The sequence below is a fragment of the Bombus flavifrons genome, chromosome 9, assembly GCF_040668555.2.
Source record: "Bombus flavifrons isolate JBK064 chromosome 9, iyBomFlav1_principal, whole genome shotgun sequence".
NCBI classification, from domain to species: domain Eukaryota; kingdom Metazoa; phylum Arthropoda; class Insecta; order Hymenoptera; family Apidae; genus Bombus; species Bombus flavifrons.
In genome coordinates this window covers 8,112,081-8,135,184 of record NC_138450.1, presented here as the reverse complement: position 1 = coordinate 8,135,184, position 23,104 = coordinate 8,112,081, and the positions used below count along the sequence as shown (strand labels likewise).

The window sequence follows — 23,104 nt, the reverse complement described above, 5'->3', positions numbered from 1 at the left end:
AAATGATTACTCTTTTATATGTATCTACATATATTCGTAACATTAGAGAGGTAAAACACAGAATAAAAATAATTTCATTTTAATAATTGCTGTTACACTGCTTTATACAAGTTCAAAATCTTTAGGATGGGCAAGATATTGGAAGATTTTGAACTTTGATAAAAATTTCCTAATTAATAAATAATAATTAATTTTTTAATATTTCCCATGCATCGTCTTCAAGTTTTGAATCCCAGTTAGATGCATGATGGTCCGTACTAAAGTTGATTAATACTTCGTCTTTATCTTTTGATTTTCTTGCAACTGGTTTAGGATCTGTTATTTGGTTACTTTGTTTTGTCTCATTACCCCAATCCCATTCACAATTGGAAGAATTTGCAGTTGATACATTGGTTCTAAAATAATTTAAAGTACAAATAATTTATGAAATTGCATTGATTATAATCATTTAAATTTAAAATGCTTATGTTTTATAATAGCTTCACTAGAACTACTATTAACTTACTTGGACTGCGATGTTTTCATTAAAGATGTTTTTTCAGTAGAATGATGCTGGGTTATATCACTATTTTGATAAGTAGTGGAAGAACTTTGATAATGTTCCTTTGAACTATATTGATTCTGTTCAACTGAATTTGTTCCTCCAATATCACCCCATCCTCTTCTCCCTAAATCTCCAACCTATTGAAAGATATTTAGGAAGTTTAATAATTAATTAGTTTATGGATTTATTGTTTAATTACTTAATTGGCTTAAAGGAATTTAATTATTTAAAAAAGAAATAAAAATTTTCTTGTTCTAATACAATATTAATTACAATTACAATAACATATCAACCAAAAATTAAATTATCTAGTTAATAAGTACTATTAATCATCATTTTAATATACAGCTATGTACCTTAGCAGCTATACTATTAGCTTGAGTTCCAACTTCTTCCCAAAAGGTACCATCGCGTACCTAGCACAAGCAAAATAAGACGGAAACGAAAAATTTAACTGAAAGTAATATATATTTCACTATACATAAGCATAATACTAAATACAAAATAAATGATCACTATTAACCTTCTTTTGCCACTAAATTATAATTTAATAATTTATTTTACAATAAAAAACATAAGACAAATACGAATATAAGTATGCATATATCTATATGCAAATGTAAATAAATAGATATAAATACCTTTTGTATGGCTAACTCTCCAGTTCTAATGGCATTTTCTGTAGCTTTACTTGCTATTTTTGATGCTGATGAAGAAAGAATTGACCAGCCCTAGGAAAGTGAATGTTTACTGCAGATTTCATATATACCAACTGTACATGTTAATTATAATTAGTTATCTTAAGCATAATTACACTTGCTAAAGAGGATACTGCACTGTCAAAAAATTCTTGCGATGAACTCCTGGGTGGTGGATTCATTTGATAACCAAACCCTCCATATTTACCACCTTGACTAGGTGGAATATTACTTTAAAAATATTCATTAACTTTTATATTATTTATATTTTACATATATTAATTACTGTATTACATATTTTATTATAGTTATAAAACTAAAAATAATAAAATACAATAATAATAATAATAATATTGATATAAAAAGTAAAACTTACTCTGGACGATTAGCATTTTCATTTTGTTTTCTTGCAAAAAAGGCTTCTGTCTGAGACTTACAACTATTTGAATTAAAATTTTGATAAGAATTTAATGTATCACTTTGATATGAGGAATACTCTTGTTGATTTTCTGAACACATTGAAGATTGAAAATCCTTAGCTGTGGATGTAGTTGGATTCCAGCTTTCTCCACGTGCCAATGTTGCAACCTAATTATTTATGTAACATAATATTCCATGTTGTTTATTTTTTTAAAAAGACATTAAACACGAGTAAAGTTATATTTCACATACCATCACATTTACTTAAATAATTTATAGACTAATTTAAATAATTATTTCAAGGATATAAAATTATACATAACACCTAATTATACATAATGTAATTAAGAAAAGTTTGGAAAAGTTTAAGAAAAGAATTGTTCATGGATTATAGTAGAAAGCACAAAATGTTATGATTAAAAGCAATATATTATATTTACCTTATCTCTATATAATGCTGCTGCTTTAGTATTATATTTTTGTGTTATTGACATATTATCGTTCCAATCCGGTTGTGATTCAAAAAATTCACGAGCATTCTTGTTTCCACCAATTCTCATTTTTTCTAACTCTGAGTCTTTCCACTTATCCATGGAAATGGATCTGACAAATGACAAGTGAACACCAAGTCCTCTGTGTTTGCCTGAACATTCTAGACAAATCCATATACCATATGTGACAGAAACCCATTGAGGATTGTGAGTTCCACATTCAAAGCATTTCTGCAAAATAATAAAATTCAATTAACATATGGAATGTTATGAAGAAAATAAAATTAATGAATTACATTGTTCTCATCTTTTGGCTTAAGCCCACTTAGAATTCTTCGAGTTCGTGGACTAGCCATTATCTCCAGTCGCTAAAACTCAAATAAAAAATCGAATCCAATATTTAATTTTTAAATTAAAAGTCCACCATACTATACTTGTCGTTAATCCCTTGACGGTGGTAATCCCAATTTGTCATAGACGAATAAGCGAATAAAAAAACCAATTCCGATATATATCAATTACTTGATATGTATTTTAAATTCTATCATATGAGTAAAATAATAAATATATCATTTATATACAACCAAATTGAACATAATGGCATAAAGTTTATGGAACTGATCATTTCATTGGATATTTCATCTCATATGAGAGGAGAGTACCAACAAAGCAATGAGCAATGACTAAAAATTCAAGTACGCGTGTTTCTAAAATATACCACACCACTATAGAGCGCTTTATACCAACCACATTCTTTTATATTCAAAAATAATGGTAAAGTGAAATAAAGGTATTTTTATCGACCAAAAAACCATTTCTGCATCTATTAAATATTATTATTTTTAATTAATGTATATTGTTCATGTTCGTATAAATCCGAAAAAATGTAGATAGTAAAATGTACAAATTACACAATAACAAACTTATAATTATTTTTTATTTTATTACGAAATATGTAAAATAAATTATAAATTATAACAATTTGGATTATCCTTGCTCCTATAGAAGAAATGATTAAACTTATACACATGAAATTTTATGCAATATATCGTCTAGTTTTACCAATCAAATAATGCAACATTTATTTCATGTAAACGACACTTACTTGTTGAAAGAGCGCATGCGCAACCCCACCCACTGTTCATGACAAATGCAACTTTTACTTCCGGTTGACTTCAGCTTCTGCACAAGGTTTTTTGGGTTTAGCAGTATTCTTGCGTGGTGCTTCTGTTATCCTGCGTCATCCGTAATTTTTCACAGCTGCATTTGCACTTTGCAGTTCTATATCTCCCGGGGATATATTTTGTTTGTCGTATGTCCATCCAGAATCTTAACACATTCGGTAAATATAATATTTTCTATTTTGTAGTACTGATCATATTGTAGAAGATAGTTTTATCAAAATGGCGATGGCGTCTTTTGCTTGCATCATAGTACGCAATTAACATTTCTATCGTTTTCCTTTTGAAAATTGTTTGTTTCAGATGAAGATTTATCAGTTAAATAAAAAATTTCCTAATATTTAACATAATGTTTGCTTTCTTTTGCAGACCCCTTTGCAGATGCAATCAAGGGTTCAGATGATGATGTCCAAGACGGTCTCGTGCATATAAGGATCCAGCAACGGAATGGTCGTAAGACCTTAACAACAGTACAAGGACTTTCATCTGAATATGACTTGAAGAAAATAGTGAGAGCATGTAAAAAGGTAACAAAACCATATTTACTATATGATTTTCGATAATTCAATCTTTTGTCAGTGTCAGATACCATTCTAAAAATAGAACTGATGCAAACAACTATCCAGAGTTAAAATGTAATTGCATATATCATAAACATGTATCTGTAGTATGTGTGAAATTTTTCTAGAAAATTTATTTAACATTATTTCATTATCGTATTTTTTGTTTAAATTTTTTATACAAAATAAAATATTAGCATATTCTACATATTACATCTGTATTTAATAAATATGATTTTTAAATTCATCTTTTAGTAGCTTTTTGCGCATATTATATAAAATAATATTTTAATTTACAAAATTAAAGAAATAATTGTTTTACAAATGATTATAAATAATACAAAATTGTTTATATATCTTATTATTTGCATAAAATTAAAGTTTTTAGTAAGTTTTACAACATTTAATTATATTTCTCTTATCTTAAATATCTGCTTGCATGTATGCAATGAAAAGTTTCTATCAAGCTGATTTAGATATTACTTCATAATCTCAAATATAAATTTACTTACTAATAAAATATATAATTAAATTAGAATATTCAATTTAATTTATTAATAAAATTAAATTATTTATTAATAAAAAATAAATATTTGAAATAAAATAAGAAAAGAGGGCAAAATAATATTGTTATTTTTAGGAGTTCGCCTGCAATGGGACAGTAATCGAACACCCGGAGTACGGAGAGGTGTTGCAGCTGCAGGGGGACCAGCGAGAAAATATATGCCAGTGGCTAACAAAGTCAGGTCTGGCCAAACCTGACCAACTTAAAGTCCATGGTTTTTAACCAACAAACATCCATGCCACTATCTAAGAACACTCCACCTTCATTAACACCTTATCATCTTAAATTATCTGTATCAGTCACTAATACTTGTTGATACATCGTGAGATATCCTATTATATACACATATATATTTCAATAAAAAATATATAACAGTAACGATATAGGCACAATATTCTAATCAGACATTTGTAAGATTGTAGGAAGCAATATTTTACAGCCTTATGTTAGGTGTAATCCACTAAACTCATCACGTTTTAAAGTAGTAGTGATAACTAATTAGTGATTTGAGAAAATACTTATACAAGGAATAGATACAAATAGCAACGGATGGATCTTCTTTTTGGGATTAGGTAGTATGTATCTCGGCGCTATAGACGTGTTCAGAGAGGATAGGAGAGGGAGAGAGATATATATATAAAAAAAATTATTTTAGACCCTAGATTGGCTTATTGTGTGTAATGCTGAATGCTTTGTTTTGTTTATACAGTAAGGTAACAGGCCTGGTTTTTACATTGTCGTTTCCAAGTTTTGTGCCTTTAATTCCATATTGATTGTATTATTTATTGAAAGGATCATCTTTAATTGTAATGGATTTATTTTGAGGGAGAATTGCCAATTTTTTTCTTTTTTTGAAACAGTATTGACAACATGAAAGCAATTGTTTTAGATAAGAATGTGGCTGTTCTAAATAAATGGTAATTCACCGCTATTTGGACTTTTTCCTATTTCCTTTCCATGTAATTTTAATGCTAAAACAACTTCGAATCATAAAATGAATATTACTTCATAAAATATACATCTTGAAATTAAGAATGAATATAAGAATTACGTATTATTTCAGAAATTTATTTATTAAATTCTTGATAACAGTTTAGATAAGATTACATTGATAAAAATTGAATTACAGTCTTAATTATATTTAATTAATATTATCATTATATTAGAAAATGACTTTTTCTTAATATTTACATTAAGAATTTATCGTGTAATACAGAGATTTGAAAATATATTAATAAAAACATATAAGAAATTATATCAATATCATAGATGGGAAATAATTTATACTTGTAGATTGTGTGTACGTATATAATTAGCTCTGGATGCCTATACATGCCTATACCTATATATATTTCTGTTTAATTATATGGGCGCGTCAGTGAGTGCAATAGTTTTATACATATTAAATTTAGGTTAAGTTCATATCTGCATATTTAATTAGATATTGGTAATAGAAAATAAGATAATTATAGTTACTAACAAGACAGTTTTTATATAAGTCTATAACTTATATAGTATATTAATATAAAATAATATAGAATTTTTCAAGTGATATAAATGAATAGGACAGTCCTGCAAAATACTTCTAAAGATTTAAATTTACCGGGCAGATGCGAGTCATGGCAATCTAACCACCAGATATCACTATAGTCGAGCTACATACTTACGACCCACAATGCACCGAGCTACGGCATGTGCCTTTCTGTGTCGGCCATTTTGTAGTTTCCTTGAGAAATTGTGTTGAGTTGATTCATCTTCTCGGTAAGAATTTTATAAAATTCTAAAACGGCGCGACTCACATTGATCCAAATGATGTAGAGGATTGAGGGCAGATGCTTATGGCTAACTATTCATAGCTTGAGAACGAGGAATAAGGTTGCGTTTTTTGCGCACAACCGTGTGCGCTCACGGTACTTACACCCGAAGAACGAGCCAGTAAACGAAGCTGCTGAGAACACCTATTGATAAAGGCACATGGAATCTGGGATTGTTTCGGGATGAATGGTGATTTCGGTAACGATATACGATACGCATAAGTGTACTGTCCAAGTGGTTGTCACCATATCTGCGTGCGTGAACGTGTTGGCCCGGCCAACGTCTCGCTCTATATTTGGCTAATCGCATCCAACATATTGCATATCTTGCCTTTTCAAAATTTTTACTTTTCATGCCGTAACCTTTCCCAAAGAACTATATCAGAAGGATACAATGTGACGTTTAAGTGTTAATGCTTGACGATTGCACATTGATACTGAACAAGATCAAATCTTAGCATGTGGCACGGTTTGTACGATCAACATTCAATTTTTACTTTCAACAGAATCAGTGAAAAATTTCTTATTAGAATTATGATTTTAAAACATGCTCCACGGTATTTCTCATTTTACATATAGAATCAAAAAGTAATTGTTCGAAAACAGTTGTTTTACGTGAACATCAAGAAATCTGGAGTCTCTTCTCTATTTTTATATTTATTGTTCCTTTATGGTTCGCCGAGATTTCATGTAAATAAATTTTGTATAATTTGAATTCGTCTATATATGTGCATTTAGTATGCACATACACGCCCGCGCGCGCGCGCGCACGCACACACACACACACAACACACATCATACACGCGCATACGCGCGGCATGTACACATCATGAACACGACTATGTGCTATTGAACATAAGCACGCGCGCGCGCATCATACGTGGGACACATGCACATATACACCCATGTCTGTGTATATATGGATTCATGTATGTATGTGTACAAATATATATACATATAGGTACTACAAATGTATTACATCAGACTAGTGTATTATGCATATTACATAGTTTTAATCACATTTATGGAAAGTATTTCTCTCTATAACAAAATAATTTAATAGTTAAAATTTTAATATTACATTTTGCAATTGTGTGGCTTAGGAAAATTATCGAAAATCTCATTTGAAATTGTTTTTTTAAGAAATTGCTGTAATTATTTAATATGATTGCAAAATGACTTGATATGCACATGCTTAATAATGTAAATAAATACTATATCAGCTAATTTTTCAAGTGTAAAAGATCAGAAGGTCACTTTTCAAGGTTATTGATTTGTTTGCTTGTTTATGAAATATGAATCTAGTATTAATTGGGATATAAAAATAGTAGGAGATATATTTTTCTGGTATTATTGTATTTATATTACAGTTATTTATCTAATATGATCTGATACAATTTCGTTATTAATGTATTAATTGTATTAATGATATATATTTCATTATGGTTGTTGATTGATACAAATCTATTTTTGGTTTCTTAAAATTAAGATATAATTAAAAGTAATGGTCTTTATAAATAAAGTTAAATTCACTAATTAATTAAATTTTATATTCCATGTTATAATATGTAAGTATATCATGTATTGGGCGTTAGTTGTTCTTATAATATATAGCAATATGTTATATATTTTTGTTACTAATCACATTTTGTATTTTTCATAGGGTACGTGTACATGAATGGGGACATCGGGAAGCTCCCACCAGGGGCGGTCTATCCAGCCACCCCTGAACCTTTGGGTTCTGTTGGGGGTGCAATTGGAAGTACTGCATCCAATCTGGAATATAACATCATGAATGGAGTTCCAAGTGGAAATGAATTAATATTGGAGGCAGCTGTTGGTAATTTGGAACCTACATTGCAACACGCTATTGGTATAGGGGGTGCAGCAGGTTACGGTCCAGTGGACGTTGCTCCCTTAGGTGATGTGCCAAATCAACCTGCTCCAATGGGTGACATATCTGCCCCTGGTATACCGTTGGAACAACTTAAACAAATGCTCTCTTCACAACTTGAATATTATTTCTCCAGGTAAGCTCTTAATCTCATGAAACTTATTATAACATTGTATAGAATTCTATTGATTACTACTAATTTAGTGACATATTATGATTATAATATGATTTTAATTTTTTGCAAACTTTTATAAACAATATAGAATTATCACGTAATCTTTATATTATATCTCCCTTTTTATTATGTATATTTATTTTCTATCTGTTTAAAGTATTTTAAAATTTGATCACAATTCAAATTTTAAAATAAAAGAATATAAGAATAAAGAATTAGTAGAGAGTAAAAGAACAAAAGAAATAAAGAATAGCATTAGAGGACACTAATGGGTAATGTTTGATATAGTTATTACTTTTCTTATTTTTTTATTTATTTATTATACAACAATAGTACAAGATCTATTATATTTTGTTTTATCATACAACAGTTAATAACATATACAAGGAACATAAATTATTATAGAACATTCAACAATATATATATATCATTTGTATTCAGTAAATATATATTCTATTGTATTTTATTGTCTTTCTAGAGAAAACTTAGCTAATGATACATATTTATTATCACAAATGGATAATGATCAATATGTACCAATATGGACAGTAGCAAATTTTAACCAAGTAAAGAAATTGACAAAAGATATAAAACTTATAACGGAAGTTCTAAGAGAATCTCCAAATGTACAAGTTGATGAAGAAGGGCAGAAAGTAAGACCTAACCACAAACGATGTATTGTAATTCTTCGTGAAATACCAGATAATACGCCATTGGAAGATGTAAAGGTGAAATAGATATACATATTATTTTTTTTGTTATGTATGAAAAGCAAACATTGATATAACATTTGATTAACAAGTGTTCCTTTCTAATCACAGATCATCAATAAAATAATGTTTTTGATTACAGAATTTATTCTCTGGGGAAGGATGTCCAAGGTTTATATCATGTGAGTTTGCTCATAACAGTTCTTGGTACGTAACTTTTGAATCTGATGAGGATGCTCAAAAGGCCTACAGGTTTTTACGTGAGGAAGTTCGGGAGTTTCAGGTACTATTCAGTAAAGAAATAATTTATTTTTAATTTAATAAAAATTATAAAAGGCATTAAAACATATTACATAATCATACAAAATTATAGTTACCATTACTTGTGTCTATATACCTTCATTTTATGTTTCAATAAATTGCAGTATATATTATATAATATATAATTAATAATATAAATCGAATTAAAGAAAAATATTTTCAAGATGTTATTTTAGTTTGGAACAATTAATAATTATAATGATTATTTGCTTGTATTAATTGCTTATAAACAAAATACATTAGAAATATATGTAAGTTCTATTCAAAGTTCTTTTGTTTTATAATATTTAATGTTAATATTATTATGTATAATGTAGGGAAAGCCAATAATGGCTAGAATCAAAGCTAAACCAATGAATAGGCTACCAATCCCGGCAGTTGCTAGTGTGGGTGGTATTAAAAATGGTTATAGAACAACACCACCACCACCGCCTGTTTATGATCCAAATAGCTATACAGCTGGACAGCAACGCTTCCTTTATACAAATGGTACTACTATGCCACAAACGACAATGCCGCCATATGCCAATCAGGTTCATGTATATGTAAGTAGACAATGTTTTATAAAAAGTTCCAAGTTATACAATTAGATATATTTAAAAAATAATTCACTTAATATTTTGAATGTATCATCATTTGTATTTTAATATTTACATATATTAATATATATATTTCTCTTTTTTTTTAGTCTTCAATTAAATATTGCTTAATAGTACTTAAGTATTATTAAATATTAAAGTGTTCTTATGTTTAAATGTTTCGAACTGCATTAGGTATTTAGATTTGAATAATTTTGTATACTCTTTGTAGCATCAACCATTTTATCCTCCTGGAATGATGCCTTGGGGACCTGCGAGTCCCGCTTACTTTGATATGTCAGGTGTTTTTATGAATGGTATTACACCACATAACACGTTTAAACCACATAACAGATACAACCCTCGTCACAGGTATTGACATTAATAATTATTTTTAACAACGTAAATGTGATAGTGTTTTAAAAAAATAATTTCTTTACAAGTAATATTTATAAAAAATTACTTTATATATATATATATATATATATATGTGATGCAGAAATAAGCAAAGAAATGGATCTGAAAGGCCAGGCTTAATGGATGGTGGTGGTAATATGGTGCCAATGGGACGTACTTCACATCCGCCTATAAGTGGGGCACCAATATCTTTAGGAGCAACAGTTCCGACTTTTACTTCGAGCTTGCCTACGGTGAAGCCAACTTCTTCTTCCTACCAGACCGGCACAAAATTCCATTCCTCACATACAACCGTAGCAACTGGAGAGGCCCATTATAATAGCAGTCATTCGAAAGGATCCCAAGAAAATGACGCGCAAACTCTGGATTCTGGAGTACAATTTCCGCGTCACCGTATGCATCGTAGGACCAAAGACCAAGAGTCATTATCAAAGGCTAATAGTAGCCCTTTACCGTCAATCAGAGAATCTACCCCGGCCAGTAATAATAACACACAATGCAACCGAGGGGTACAATTCGATTTGGAAGCTTCTGCTTTCCCTCCTCTTCCTGGCCTAGATGCTGATCTTGCAAAATCCCATAATGCTTCAGTAGAAACTGTTGGTACAGATTGTACGCAATCGCAGAATAGGCTTTCAGATGTAGTTAAAGGTACTGCAAAATTGAAAAGCGTCAAAGAAAAAGAACCTACAGGAACTTCACAACAATACCATCAACAACCAACAAGTAACAGCAGTAGGTCTGCAAGTCCAGGGTCAAGTGCTGGTGGTCATGCTGGTTTGCTAGAAGCTCCAACTGGTTCTAGCAGTACATCAACAACTACTTCCGTTGCATCTACAAATGTCAGCTCTAATGCTTCTGCTAGCAACAATGACTCCACAGACATCGCTCTCAGCACCATCACTCTCACTCCCCCGTCATCTCCTGATAAGTGAGTGTGCTTTCTTCTTATACACACATATGTACAACGTACATATACAGACACACACATACGTAATTACGTACATAAGTACATTTAATATGCATACATACATACATTTATGTATTTGTATATGTATGACACATGTATAAAATACATAATACATATATATGCTTGTATATGTGCATACATAATCTGTGTATGTGCATGTGTGTAATAGAAGATATATTCTTCGTTTATTGTAAAAGCAGGTAGTTGTTTAATTACATTTCTAAAGTATTGCTTATTATAAATTATTGTTAAAGTTCTTTAATTGCTTTTAATGATACATTGCATATATTATGTATATATGTATAGATATACACACAGATATATACATACATATAAACATGCGCGCACATACACACATATACATCAGAATGACTTATATACAGGCAGTCACATAGAGCCTGAAAAGATTGCTAAGCTGTGTTTGATAGTGTTGGCTGCATTATATGCGTGCTATGCTCTGTATGGTGGATGTGTATTAGTGAAAGTTATATAGTCCACCTATATTTTCATATCACCTATATAAGAAGGAAAGGGAAAGTAGCTTTGTTCTTGGTAGTTTATTACTTTCAGTATAAGTTATATTCTGTTAATATGATACTGTAATAATGTTGAAGTTTCTGCTTATTTACTAATTCATAAATAGAATGGATAAAAGTAGTAAATTAATTACTCTGACAAAATAAGTAAGAATAATAAATACTAAAATATATATTTTATTTTTGGAAACTGACTTTACATTATGTTAATAATAAGTAGTTCATGTATTATATTTTAATTTGTCAATAATTAATAAAAGATACCAAAATATTTTGCAATTATTGTATTTTATTTTTAGTGATGTCTTATGAAATTTCTTAACACAATTACAAAAACAATTGCAGCTAATTGTTTTTTAATTTCCTCAAAAGTAAATTTACCTTTAATGTTATTAGCATATGTCCACACATAACAATTTTGAAATTATGTAAAAAGTTTGTTTATTGTGCTATAATTTTTAAACTTTCCCTTTCTTAATTATGTTATACTCATACATAGAGCAGTAAGGAGTAGGTGTATTTTTCCTGAATTTACCATTATTTTACTCTCTATGGTGGTTAATTTTGTAGATGTGCTCAGTTATACCAATTTGCCATTTATTTCTATTCATTGCCACGTCTTTTTCTCCATCGAGTGATAAGTTGTTTAATATTGTTTGGAATGCCTCGCTAGTATGGTTCTTTTTCAAAGAAGAGCTGGTGCTCCACTCGATGAAAAAGCAAACTTTAATTTTAAAGCATAAAATGCTCAAAATCGAGGTATTCATTTGATACTAGGTAGTCAGAAGTTTTACCAGTCTTCTATGGTGATTAAATACGATACAATGTTGCAATGCGTATGTATGCAAGAATGTATGCAGTAATCTGTGGTAGCACAATTTATATTTCTTGCCTGTATTACTGCGGCAAATGAACAATACATATGAATTATTATATTATTCAGGGTTCTTTAATACATGAGTTCGTTATTATTTTATTATTATTATTATCATTATTTTATTATTATTATTATTATTAATATTATTATTATTATTATTATTATTTTACCACTTTCATCATCTTCATTGATATCATCATTTTCACTATTATCATTATCTGTACCATTATTGATAGCACCATTGTCACTATAAACATCTTTGTTCTTATTACTAATATTATTATTACTGCTATTATTAATACTGCTAATGTAACTTCTAATACTATTATTATTTTTTGCTCTGTGACTATTAAAGTTATAATTATTAATATCAATATCATTTTTAGTAAATCATTTCTTTGGTATCCATCACTATTATCATTTTCTCTATATCTTTTTTCTCTTCTTGTTTTATAATCATAATTCATTATTATGATTATTTTTCTGATATCATAACAATTATCATTGTTATCAATGATTACTGTTGATATTGCTATTAGTCATGTAATATGTATTTTCTGTAGTACTATCTTCTCTATAACTAGTATCACTGTTATTATTATTATCATTGTCATTGTTATTGCTATTATCTGCATTACTGCTATTATTATTAATATTGGTACCACTTCTTTATTTATTATTATTATTATCAAAATTGTCTCTCCTCTCTCTCATAATGTTTATCATCACTGTTATGAAATTACCAGTATCATTACCATTATTATGATGAACATTGTTATTATCATTCATTATTATTACTATTATTATTATTCATTACTACTACTACTGCTACTACTACTATTTCTACTGCTACTGCTACTCTATTACTATTACTACTACTGCTGCTGCTACCATTACTGCTACTATTGCTACTACTACTATTTCTACTGCTACTGCTACTCTATTACTATTACTACTACTGCTGCTGCTACCATTACTACTACTACTGCTACTACTACTGCTACTACTATTATATCTATTGCTGCTCTATTACTGTTACTATTACTATTACTACTACCACTACTAGTACTACTACTACTCCTACTACTACTATTACTACCACTACTCCTACTACTACTATTACTACCACTACTCCCATTACTACTACTATTACTATTACAACAACTACTACTACTACTACTACTACTACTGCTACTACTACTACTACTACTGCTACTACTACTACTACTACTACTACTACTACTACTACTACTACTACTACTACTACTACTACTACTACTACTACTACTACTACTACTACTACTACTTCTACTACTACTACTACTACTTCTACTACTACTACTACTACTACTACTACTACTACTACTACTACTACTACTACTACTACTACTACTACTACTACTACTACTACTACTACTACTACTACTACTACTACTACTACTACTACTACTACTACTACTACTACTACTACTACTACTATTATTATTATTATTATTATCATTATTATTATTATTATTATTATTATTATTATTATAATATTATGTTATGTTATACTGTATTAGTATATTATATTATATTATATTACAATTATTAATTGTTCATTTTCAAGTTATTCTTAAAGACATTTCAATTAAATTCTTAATTTTTAATATAAAGTTAAGCTGTAATATTCGGCACATGAGAATATAATAAAACGCATGGTTCATTATTAATGGATGACTATAGATTCATTGTCAGTGAAAGTAAATAAATGATGTGTATACTGGTTTGTTAAATAAGTGTTGCAATCTTGCAAGACCCATTCCTTTAACTATGTAGTAATAATATTTTTCTTTATTTTCCCCCCCTTTGTTTTATTTTTTCTTTTTTTTGAATGAAATGTATATAATAGTGGCTGTCTTATATTCGTGCATGGTATTTTAAGGTGCACAGTTGTAATTATTTAATATGTATTGAATATGTATCTATTATACTTATATATATGCACGTTCAGGTTTAGTCCTTTATTATTGAAATGCACCGCTGACAGATCTGTAAAGACTGACGATTCAAACATGGTGAATGGAGTGGACGAGGCTGTTTCAAATGCACACACAGTGGAAGATTCTGAACAAGTATCTAGGTGTGAATGTAATATCCCTACTGCCTCACAAAATTCCCAGTCACAAGTGGGAGGAGCTTCTAATTTCCCTGTAGTAAGTATATCCTTTTTTTATATATAATTTGTACTCCTTTTACAATATTAACTTTATGTTAATATACTCATATAGTATTACATTTGGAAGATTAATAATGAAAGCCTAAAAATTATAAAAATGTCTTATTAAAGTTATTTAGAAAAATATTATTATTTAAATATTTAATTATGTAATGCAACATTGATATATACATATTATATCATAAAAAATCTGGCTATAACTAATGAACATTTTAATGAACGAAATAGATTTTATGGAAAATGCTAGTATTATCTTATTTATTATAAATTTTGTGATAATTTTGATATTAATATAACGTACAAAATGTTTTTGTTATATGGTTACAAACAAGTTATAAGATTTAATAAAAATTAACTTTTAAAGCTACACCATTAATGTTATTAATTATAAATTTTATAAATAAGGATGCTTTTTAATAAATAACTTTTAAACAGCTTATTAAATGTATTTGCTACATTAATACTTTTTATTATAGGATCTTACAAGACCGAGTTATGCTCAAGTAGCACAACACTGTCGCGAATTACCTTGTACAAAACATAAGACAGATGAAAGGGATGGAAATATGTAAATCAATATGTGAGTAAACTTATTTTTTTATGTTATTAGTTATCTATAATGTTTGTTTACATACACATACCCACAAATTTAATTAAGATTTTAAATAACATGTATAGTTAAAGATGTAGTAAAGGAAGTACCTTTGCAGATACTACCGCAGTGAATTTCAATATTTAGCTGTTATTCTTCATCTGGATTATATGGATTATGTACCACTGCTTTTATCCTATACTGGATATAGTGGGTATGAAGAAAACTTTTTACATTGTACAGTGACTTCGCCTACAATGAATGTGGTATCAATTAACTATCATACAAAAATTGTTTGAAGAAACTCTAATTCGCTGCATATTTAAAAAAAAATACGTTTGCTGGCAGGATAATACATTGTGTAGAAGAGTATTGTTAATGCTTTGGTTCTGTGATTTTGGAGGTATATATTTGTTAGCTTGTAAAAATGTTAAACTAAGGTATTAATCTTTTAATTCCTTTCTCCTCTCCCCTTTCATAGCACAGGGCCGTAAGTGGGAAATGTTTATCTTTGTGCCAAACCTTGCTATGTGCGTACAGCTTAATGAATGTTCAGAGTGCAACGAAACTTATTCAGTAAATACAGAATTCTGATAAAAAAAACGAAAAAAAGAATGTAACTTTTAAAGCAGATAAATCATAAGGATGCTTAATTTGAAAAAATTAATTTCTGTTTTCTTGTAATTTTCTATATTTCATTTACATTATTTATAAATAGGATTTGCATTTTTCCAGAATATTAATGACAATTATAATAGATGACGTTAAAATATAAATAATTAATATACAAATGAAATATTTACTGTATCATCTGAGTTTTTGAAAATTTTGGGAAGTATTTGGAAAGTGTTTGAAAATTTAAAATGAAAACGAAACAAGTAAATGCTTTATTGGTGAGATATAAAGTATCTGTGGTCTCACTATCATTGCCTACAGTGATATGTAATAAAGCATTCTAATGAGAAAAACATAAAAACCAATAAAATTTATTAAAGCTGTTAAATCTATCGTAAGATCACACTAGTAAAGTTTTATTCTATTGTAATTATTATTAAAAAAATATTGAAACACTTTATAATTATCTTTTAAGTAACGAAATCCGTTTAAACTAGAATTATATGGTTTTGTATACGAACTAAAATTGACACTGGTTTGTTATATTTTCATTATTATGTTTTATACGTGCTTAATAATTAATATTTTTAAAAACAAATTATTATTAATAAAAAAACAATCTTTCATATTTATCCAGAATATTATAAAATACTAAAAAATTACTTGTCTTACGATACTGTAACCTTTATATTATAAGACAGAAATATAAATTCGGTATATTTGTTGATAAAATTATTAATAGTTTTTAAGACATAATACACGTACAAGCAAAGAAAATAATATAACACAAGAAAATTAAATTAGAACATTAGTATATTTCTCTCTTTCTCCCTCTTTGACTTTAGAAAATATAACATTCCACGTTGCCTCAGGTACATTCTAGTCTCTACTGGAAGCTTTAAAATTTTTATTCCGAGTAAATCAGAAATAATAATAAGTTATCTACTATTATTAATATTCTGGAAATAATATTAAATAGATTTTAGTTTTGTATTCATCTCAAATGAGAAAAAAGTTGTTATGACATGTTTAGGCACCTATTTACGGCACTGACTTTTCTTTTTAATATTACCATTACATGAGATAACATACAATTTAGAATTATGCTTTGGCAAGTAATATAAGAGTTGTTAGAAACATGGTCTTTGAGCACACGTTTAAGTGCCTCAAAATGTTGTGTATATTACAGGAGCTTGGGGCTTTAGATGTTATATAATTACATGTACCTATACATTATAGTGAATAACGCATATGATATATTTGTTACTGATATGCGTACAGAAATTGAAATAATGAATATTAAAGGAAAACCAATCTCCTGAACTATAAAACAATTACCAACATGTATAATTATACTTTACATTTATAATACTGCCTTTTAATTTTTTATATCTGAAGTGATTAGTCGCAATGTTGGATATACAGAAAAATTTATTGTCAACTGTAAATGCATCAAGATATTAATTGTTTCAGTTTAAATCGTGGTGCTGTAAACACTTTGCTTTAGTCTCAGTCTTGTAGCACAAGTTATATTAATTGTATCTCAATGATACCTTCAACATTTAATGTAATTCAGTTGATTACATCAAGAAACAAGTACAGTATATTTAATATACACACATAAATATCTTTTCATTAGTAAATTCACTAATTCGCAGATTAATATTCACGAAGTTATTTTTACTTTTATTTGATGTAAATATGTCATATTGTTTCTTTTTTTGTTTACTTTTTTCTGTTTTCATTTTTATTTTTGTTTTGACAGAGCATGATATAAGTAAGGGAAATATACACTAAATTTGGCTATTTAAAAGAAAAATGAAACTGATTTTGATTGCGAAATATTCTTATTAGTTTTCTTTTAACTTATACCATGTAATATCTCAATATACATGCAGCAGTACATCAATATCAATTTTTAGTTACATCAGTTAATAATAAAGTTTATTTTCTGCAGTTATATAAAAGATAAATCGTTTCATCAACGGTACATCGCGTGCACAGTATTTTTATTCCAAATAAGATTGATATTGTTTAGTGTTATATGTATTTTAATATCTTACTATCGAATAAAAATAAAAGAGGAATAATTAATAGTTAAATGGTATAGTAATTCGTCAATTAATTTGCTTAGTTTATATATAATGTATATTAGCGTGAATTTACTGATAAAAAGATTAATATAAATACAAAAGATATACACACCTATATATAAATAAATAAATAAATATATGTATATATACGTATATGTATATATATGTTTATATATGTACATATATATATATATATATATATATAAAATTGGATAAGCATTAACATTTCTTGATAATGGAGTTTTAGAAAACATAAACAATGTTAAAGTGATTTGTCTTACTTTATGCGTTACCCCGTAAATTATGTATAGCTAATTATGTGTATGCTTTGAATATTCGTTTTAATTATCGCTACGGATTATATGTAAAAAAATTTGAAAGTTGATTCCTCTCTATACATTGTCTTTACTAAATGTATGGAATTTAATGTAAGAAATGCTAAACTGTTGGCATATACTATATACCTGTATAATATAAAGTGAGAAATAGACGCACCAATACCTTGGATCGTAATGATCGCTTATTCTGTCAACAATAACAAATCGTAGAGTTACGTAAAACAATTATTTTGTAAAATCAAATGCACAAGGTGGGACATTTTAAGATTCACATAAGAAGGACTGGTATAGAAAAAGTTCTTATGCTGGCACTGTAATTAAGAAATAAGGTATATAATGATTTCAAGTTAATATCGTTTGAATGGTCCAGGGTAAGGGTGGCATATTGGGATAAAATTGTGATTGGAATGTATGGAAAAAAGGTATATTAGAACTCAGTTCTTTTTTTAATAAGCTCGTCACAAAATCGTGGTTGATAAACTTACGTTAACTCATCCATCAATAAACTGTGATTAGATTAAAGTCCAACAGAAATACAATGTATAATGTACTCCGTTTCATAGGCTACAGGCCTAGAAAGTCTGATTTTTTAACTATGAAAACTTGTGTATTATAATATAATCTATGACGTTTGTTTATTACTATGTAAAGTGACAAATTTCAAAATTAAACATTAATTACTGTTATTGGTTTTACTTTTACTTTAAAATCTCACATTACGTTACATGTATTTTATTTGTTAAACATTGTATAGATACAGTTTAGATGAAGTATGGCCTAGAGTTATGAATAAGATAGAGGAAACTGAGGTATTCCAGTAAATATGGTGGCAACTACTTCTGCATGTAATTTTATTCAGGGCATAAGGAAACTGCCACTATCTTTGAAACAAGAGACTGACAGTATCTTTACTCAAGATGCAGATTTGATTAAAATTACGTGATCTCTTAAATATTATTTTACAAAAGACAGCAATTATTTGTCACAATACACAAAGCTGAAATTAAACGCTTTGTACATTATAAGGAATCAAATTATATTATATCATTATATATATTTAATATTACTTATTGATTAAATAATTGAGATATATCAATCATTATCTTACTATCTAACATACTTCAAAATTAAGTGAGTAGTAGTTACATGATTTGAAAACTACAAAATATTATACATATTTTGCTGGATGCATAACTGAATGTGAGAAAATTGCAAGAAATAAGTTCGAGTCATTGTTAATATTTGCTGGAAAGCAGGATTTGAAAGTTATTATTTTTACGAAATATGACATCGATGATAGTTAATGATGTACAATCACATTGCGTAATCACATAAAACTTTATTGTCTTCCTTTATTATCTTGTATTAATATTTCTTATATTATATATATTGATAGCAATTAACGTCAATTATATTAGGTTTCCGTTTTCATTATTTAAGATATGTTTGTAGCAGAATATAGAATATAACAACATTTATTTTGTCTAAGAATATAATTCCTGATATGTAAAAATTATATATATATATTGTAGTATTTATTCATTTTGCATTTAATTGTTTTATGTTGTTTTCACAAGATTCTTTAAAACAGAGGGATTACAAAATTTCAACGTGACTGTTTAATTAGAATAAGTGAATTGTACTTTTCCTAGAATTTAAGTTTTCATATTGATCAAAATGCGAATAATGGATAAACTTTGACTACCTTAAATGTCTTTATTATCCTGTGAAATATAAATAGACTTTATTTACAAGACTTGTACAAGCGGGTTCATGATATATCACTAATAATTAATAAAATGAAGGAATTTTAAGGATTTCAAGATCCACCTCTATATTCTTTTAAAGGGCATACTATACTTTTTTATTTCTAGTAAAATAACGGATATTTGACATTAAATAAAAGAGTAAAACGAGTCTTATATTATGGGAAATATTGGAAGTAGTGTTTGTTTGCATCAACATTGGAATTATGAAATTGCAAAACTCACACATTTCATGCAATGAGTCTTCTCTTCATACTTGAGCTGTCTGGGTTGATCGTTATATGTGGGTATTTTCAACCTACAAAGAACCATAGGAGTAGTAAGAAATGTAAATAGTACAGAATAATAAGAAATGTAAATAACAACTGACATTGTTAAATCTGTTTGAGACTTGCTTCCATTAATATTCATGAATCTTTCAGAGAACAATTTATGGAATCACATTGAATCATGAACCATCTCTGTATCCTGAAAATCCAATAACGTTAGAAGATGCGAAATAAATATTAATCACTGTTATATGTGTTATAATCAATTTAAAAATTTCAACAAGTATAAGGGCTTCAATAATTCGACTATAATATTACGTCGATGCAAAGGAACATCATTTCCAATATAAACGTGATATAAAACTCCTTTTATCTCTTTATTTATTCTCGAATGAACTTGTATTAAAGATCCTTAAAATCGTTTGAATTCGCTATTTTTCTAAGTATAAAAAAGTATAGTATATACTGTTGAAAAAAGATAGAAGTAACTTCGAAATCTCTAAAAGTCTTCTACTTCAAAAAAAATTAATATTGGTATGTTATGACTCTCTTAATATCATATAATTTTTATAAATAAAGTTTCCTCATACTTCTCAAAATAGAGATAACGTTAAATAATCAAAGTTATTAATCACTGTGTATATTAAAAATAATTACTTACAGATATTAAACTCAGACACGTTCTTGAAGGAAGATACAATTATTTTGTTCTTGAAACAATGATCTAAGAAACAGAAAGTAATTTACATCATATACATTGTGCTGAATATGTTACATTAAAACGTTTCAAGTTGAAGCTTTTAAATAATGCTGCATTTTTTATCGTACATTTGCGACTTCAATGACTTTCTTAATGATTTCAAAGAAAGTATAGAAAAACAATAATACGATAATACGACGAAAATTTTCTTATAATATTTGTAACTACTATAATGACCATTTTTACAAATGACTAAAGGATGTTACGATTAAATACAAGTGAAATAACATAATGAATTAAACATTTAGTGTTTGGAATATTAGCGATGCGTAAGAATACATCATAATATACATATTAAAACCATATTAAAATACGAACAAATACTTTGTTACATACTACTTATAAATTAATTTGGTAAACATTCCTAAACAAGATCTTCGTTTGTCAGTACTTTACAGATAACATATTATGTATGATGAGAAAATTACAATTTGTAAATAAGATTTATTTATCATACTAGGCACTGGACTACAATATCTAAAGTAATTAAATTAACAAATTTCTTAGAAAGTATATGCAAATATTTTGTGCTAATGTATTTTTATTGGTATATTATAAATATTTAATTTTCTTGCATATGTGGCACGACTTGTATAACGAGGAAGTCTACATGCGAAATTTTTATAATTAATATCGCACATTATATGTGCCTTTACATGTAAACTCGTATACAGAGCCATTCTATAATAAGAAATCAAATTTGTTTAAATTTAAACAGAAAATATTGCAATAAATGTAATTTGTCGTGCTCAAATGAGAAAGATTAATTAATTACAATATATCATATTACAAGTGACATTAAATAAAATTTGATCAAAATGATCATTGAGCAAACGTTAGAATATGGTAATATGAAATCGAAACAGAAATCGTTTCTTATACACCTTAATACCTATTGATTGTTGGTCAGGATTTTCTGATGTGCTTCGTGCAATTTCAGATAACAAGTATACACAATTACACATGCAATACTTTTAATAAAGCGTTGGGATTTATATATTCTATGCATACAACAAAACTTATCTTTCAAGTGGAAAATTTACATTGCAACAAAGATCGTGTTAAGTATTACTCGAATTATACGCAAAAATTTTATATATTTGCGATATATTTTATAGTAACAGAATTAATTTATACATTTGGGTCCAAATTGTTTATAACATTTCTTATAAAGATATGAGTGATACAATCTAAATATTTTTTTTAGTAACGCTTTGATTAGATAAATAAACTTTAATTGAAAAATTTAAGAGTTAATTTAATAATTATTTTTCAATTATTTAGGAACAACATTAAAAAATAATGCGATGATACTTTCATTTGGCATTTGATTTGTATCGGCCAATTATAAATTTATTAAGTTATAATTAAAATATCGATATTTTCTTGTCATTGTCAAATCGCAAAATAATGGAAATGTTCTTGTTAATTACACCGTTGCTCCTGTAATACCTATACGTCCTAATACCATCAGTTATATTGCGGACGAACTTGTTGTACGTTCAGTGCCTTTTTACATATATTCATATGTATGTAAAAGTCCCAATTGATCCTTTTATATTTATCAATATCTTCCAATTTCCACGTGAAAGGAGTTCGCACTATACAAAATAATCTGTCGAACAGCTCTTATATTCCCTGCCGATCGAAACAGAGGATGATATAAAAGTGTGAAACTTAATTGAATGTTGGCTTATTATAC

General features: G+C 27.9%; 3 protein-coding genes across 13 annotated transcripts; 2 read left to right on the top strand and 1 right to left on the bottom strand.

Moving 5' to 3' along the window:
- Positions 1-57: 57 nt before the first annotated feature.
- Positions 58-2,844, bottom strand: ArfGAP1 (ADP-ribosylation factor GTPase-activating protein 1). Of its 4 annotated transcripts, XM_069121088.1 has the most exons (9): positions 2,588-2,843; positions 2,450-2,521; positions 2,103-2,384; positions 1,619-1,830; positions 1,359-1,473; positions 1,186-1,275; positions 901-960; positions 506-681; positions 58-395 (listed from the first exon to the last, which is right to left on the bottom strand). In XM_069121088.1, exons 2-9 carry the CDS (start codon positions 2,507-2,509, stop codon positions 188-190), a joined length of 1,203 nt encoding a protein of 400 aa, XP_068977189.1. In that variant the 5' UTR covers positions 2,510-2,521; positions 2,588-2,843; the 3' UTR covers positions 58-187. The 4 variants fall into 4 exon arrangements, with proteins under 4 accessions (XP_068977189.1, XP_068977190.1, XP_068977188.1 ...); XM_069121089.1 differs by having other exon boundaries at positions 1,359-1,458; positions 2,450-2,844; XM_069121087.1 differs by having other exon boundaries at positions 2,450-2,843.
- Positions 2,845-3,316: 472 nt separating this feature from the next.
- eIF1 (eukaryotic translation initiation factor eIF1) lies at positions 3,317-5,390 on the top strand. Its single transcript, XM_069119745.1, has 3 exons — positions 3,317-3,495; positions 3,704-3,861; positions 4,535-5,390. The coding sequence occupies exons 1-3, from the start codon at positions 3,468-3,470 to the stop codon at positions 4,679-4,681; spliced, it is 333 nt and encodes a 110-aa protein (XP_068975846.1). The 5' UTR covers positions 3,317-3,467; the 3' UTR covers positions 4,682-5,390.
- A 708-nt stretch (positions 5,391-6,098) lies between these two features.
- Positions 6,099-19,293, top strand: Larp4B (La-related protein 4B). 8 transcript variants are annotated; one of them, XM_069120740.1, is made up of 11 exons: positions 6,099-6,220; positions 6,316-6,472; positions 7,937-8,303; positions 8,821-9,070; positions 9,195-9,335; positions 9,691-9,918; positions 10,184-10,323; positions 10,451-11,299; positions 14,745-14,946; positions 15,446-15,549; positions 15,680-19,293. In XM_069120740.1, exons 2-10 carry the CDS (start codon positions 6,457-6,459, stop codon positions 15,539-15,541), a joined length of 2,289 nt encoding a protein of 762 aa, XP_068976841.1. In that variant the 5' UTR covers positions 6,099-6,220; positions 6,316-6,456; the 3' UTR covers positions 15,542-15,549; positions 15,680-19,293. The 8 variants fall into 8 exon arrangements, 7 of the variants coding, with proteins under 7 accessions (XP_068976841.1, XP_068976845.1, XP_068976844.1 ...); XR_011174084.1 differs by having other exon boundaries at positions 6,151-6,472; positions 15,680-15,964; positions 16,043-19,293; XM_069120744.1 differs by lacking the exon at positions 6,316-6,472 and having other exon boundaries at positions 6,114-6,220.
- The last annotated feature ends 3,811 nt before the right edge of the window (positions 19,294-23,104 follow it).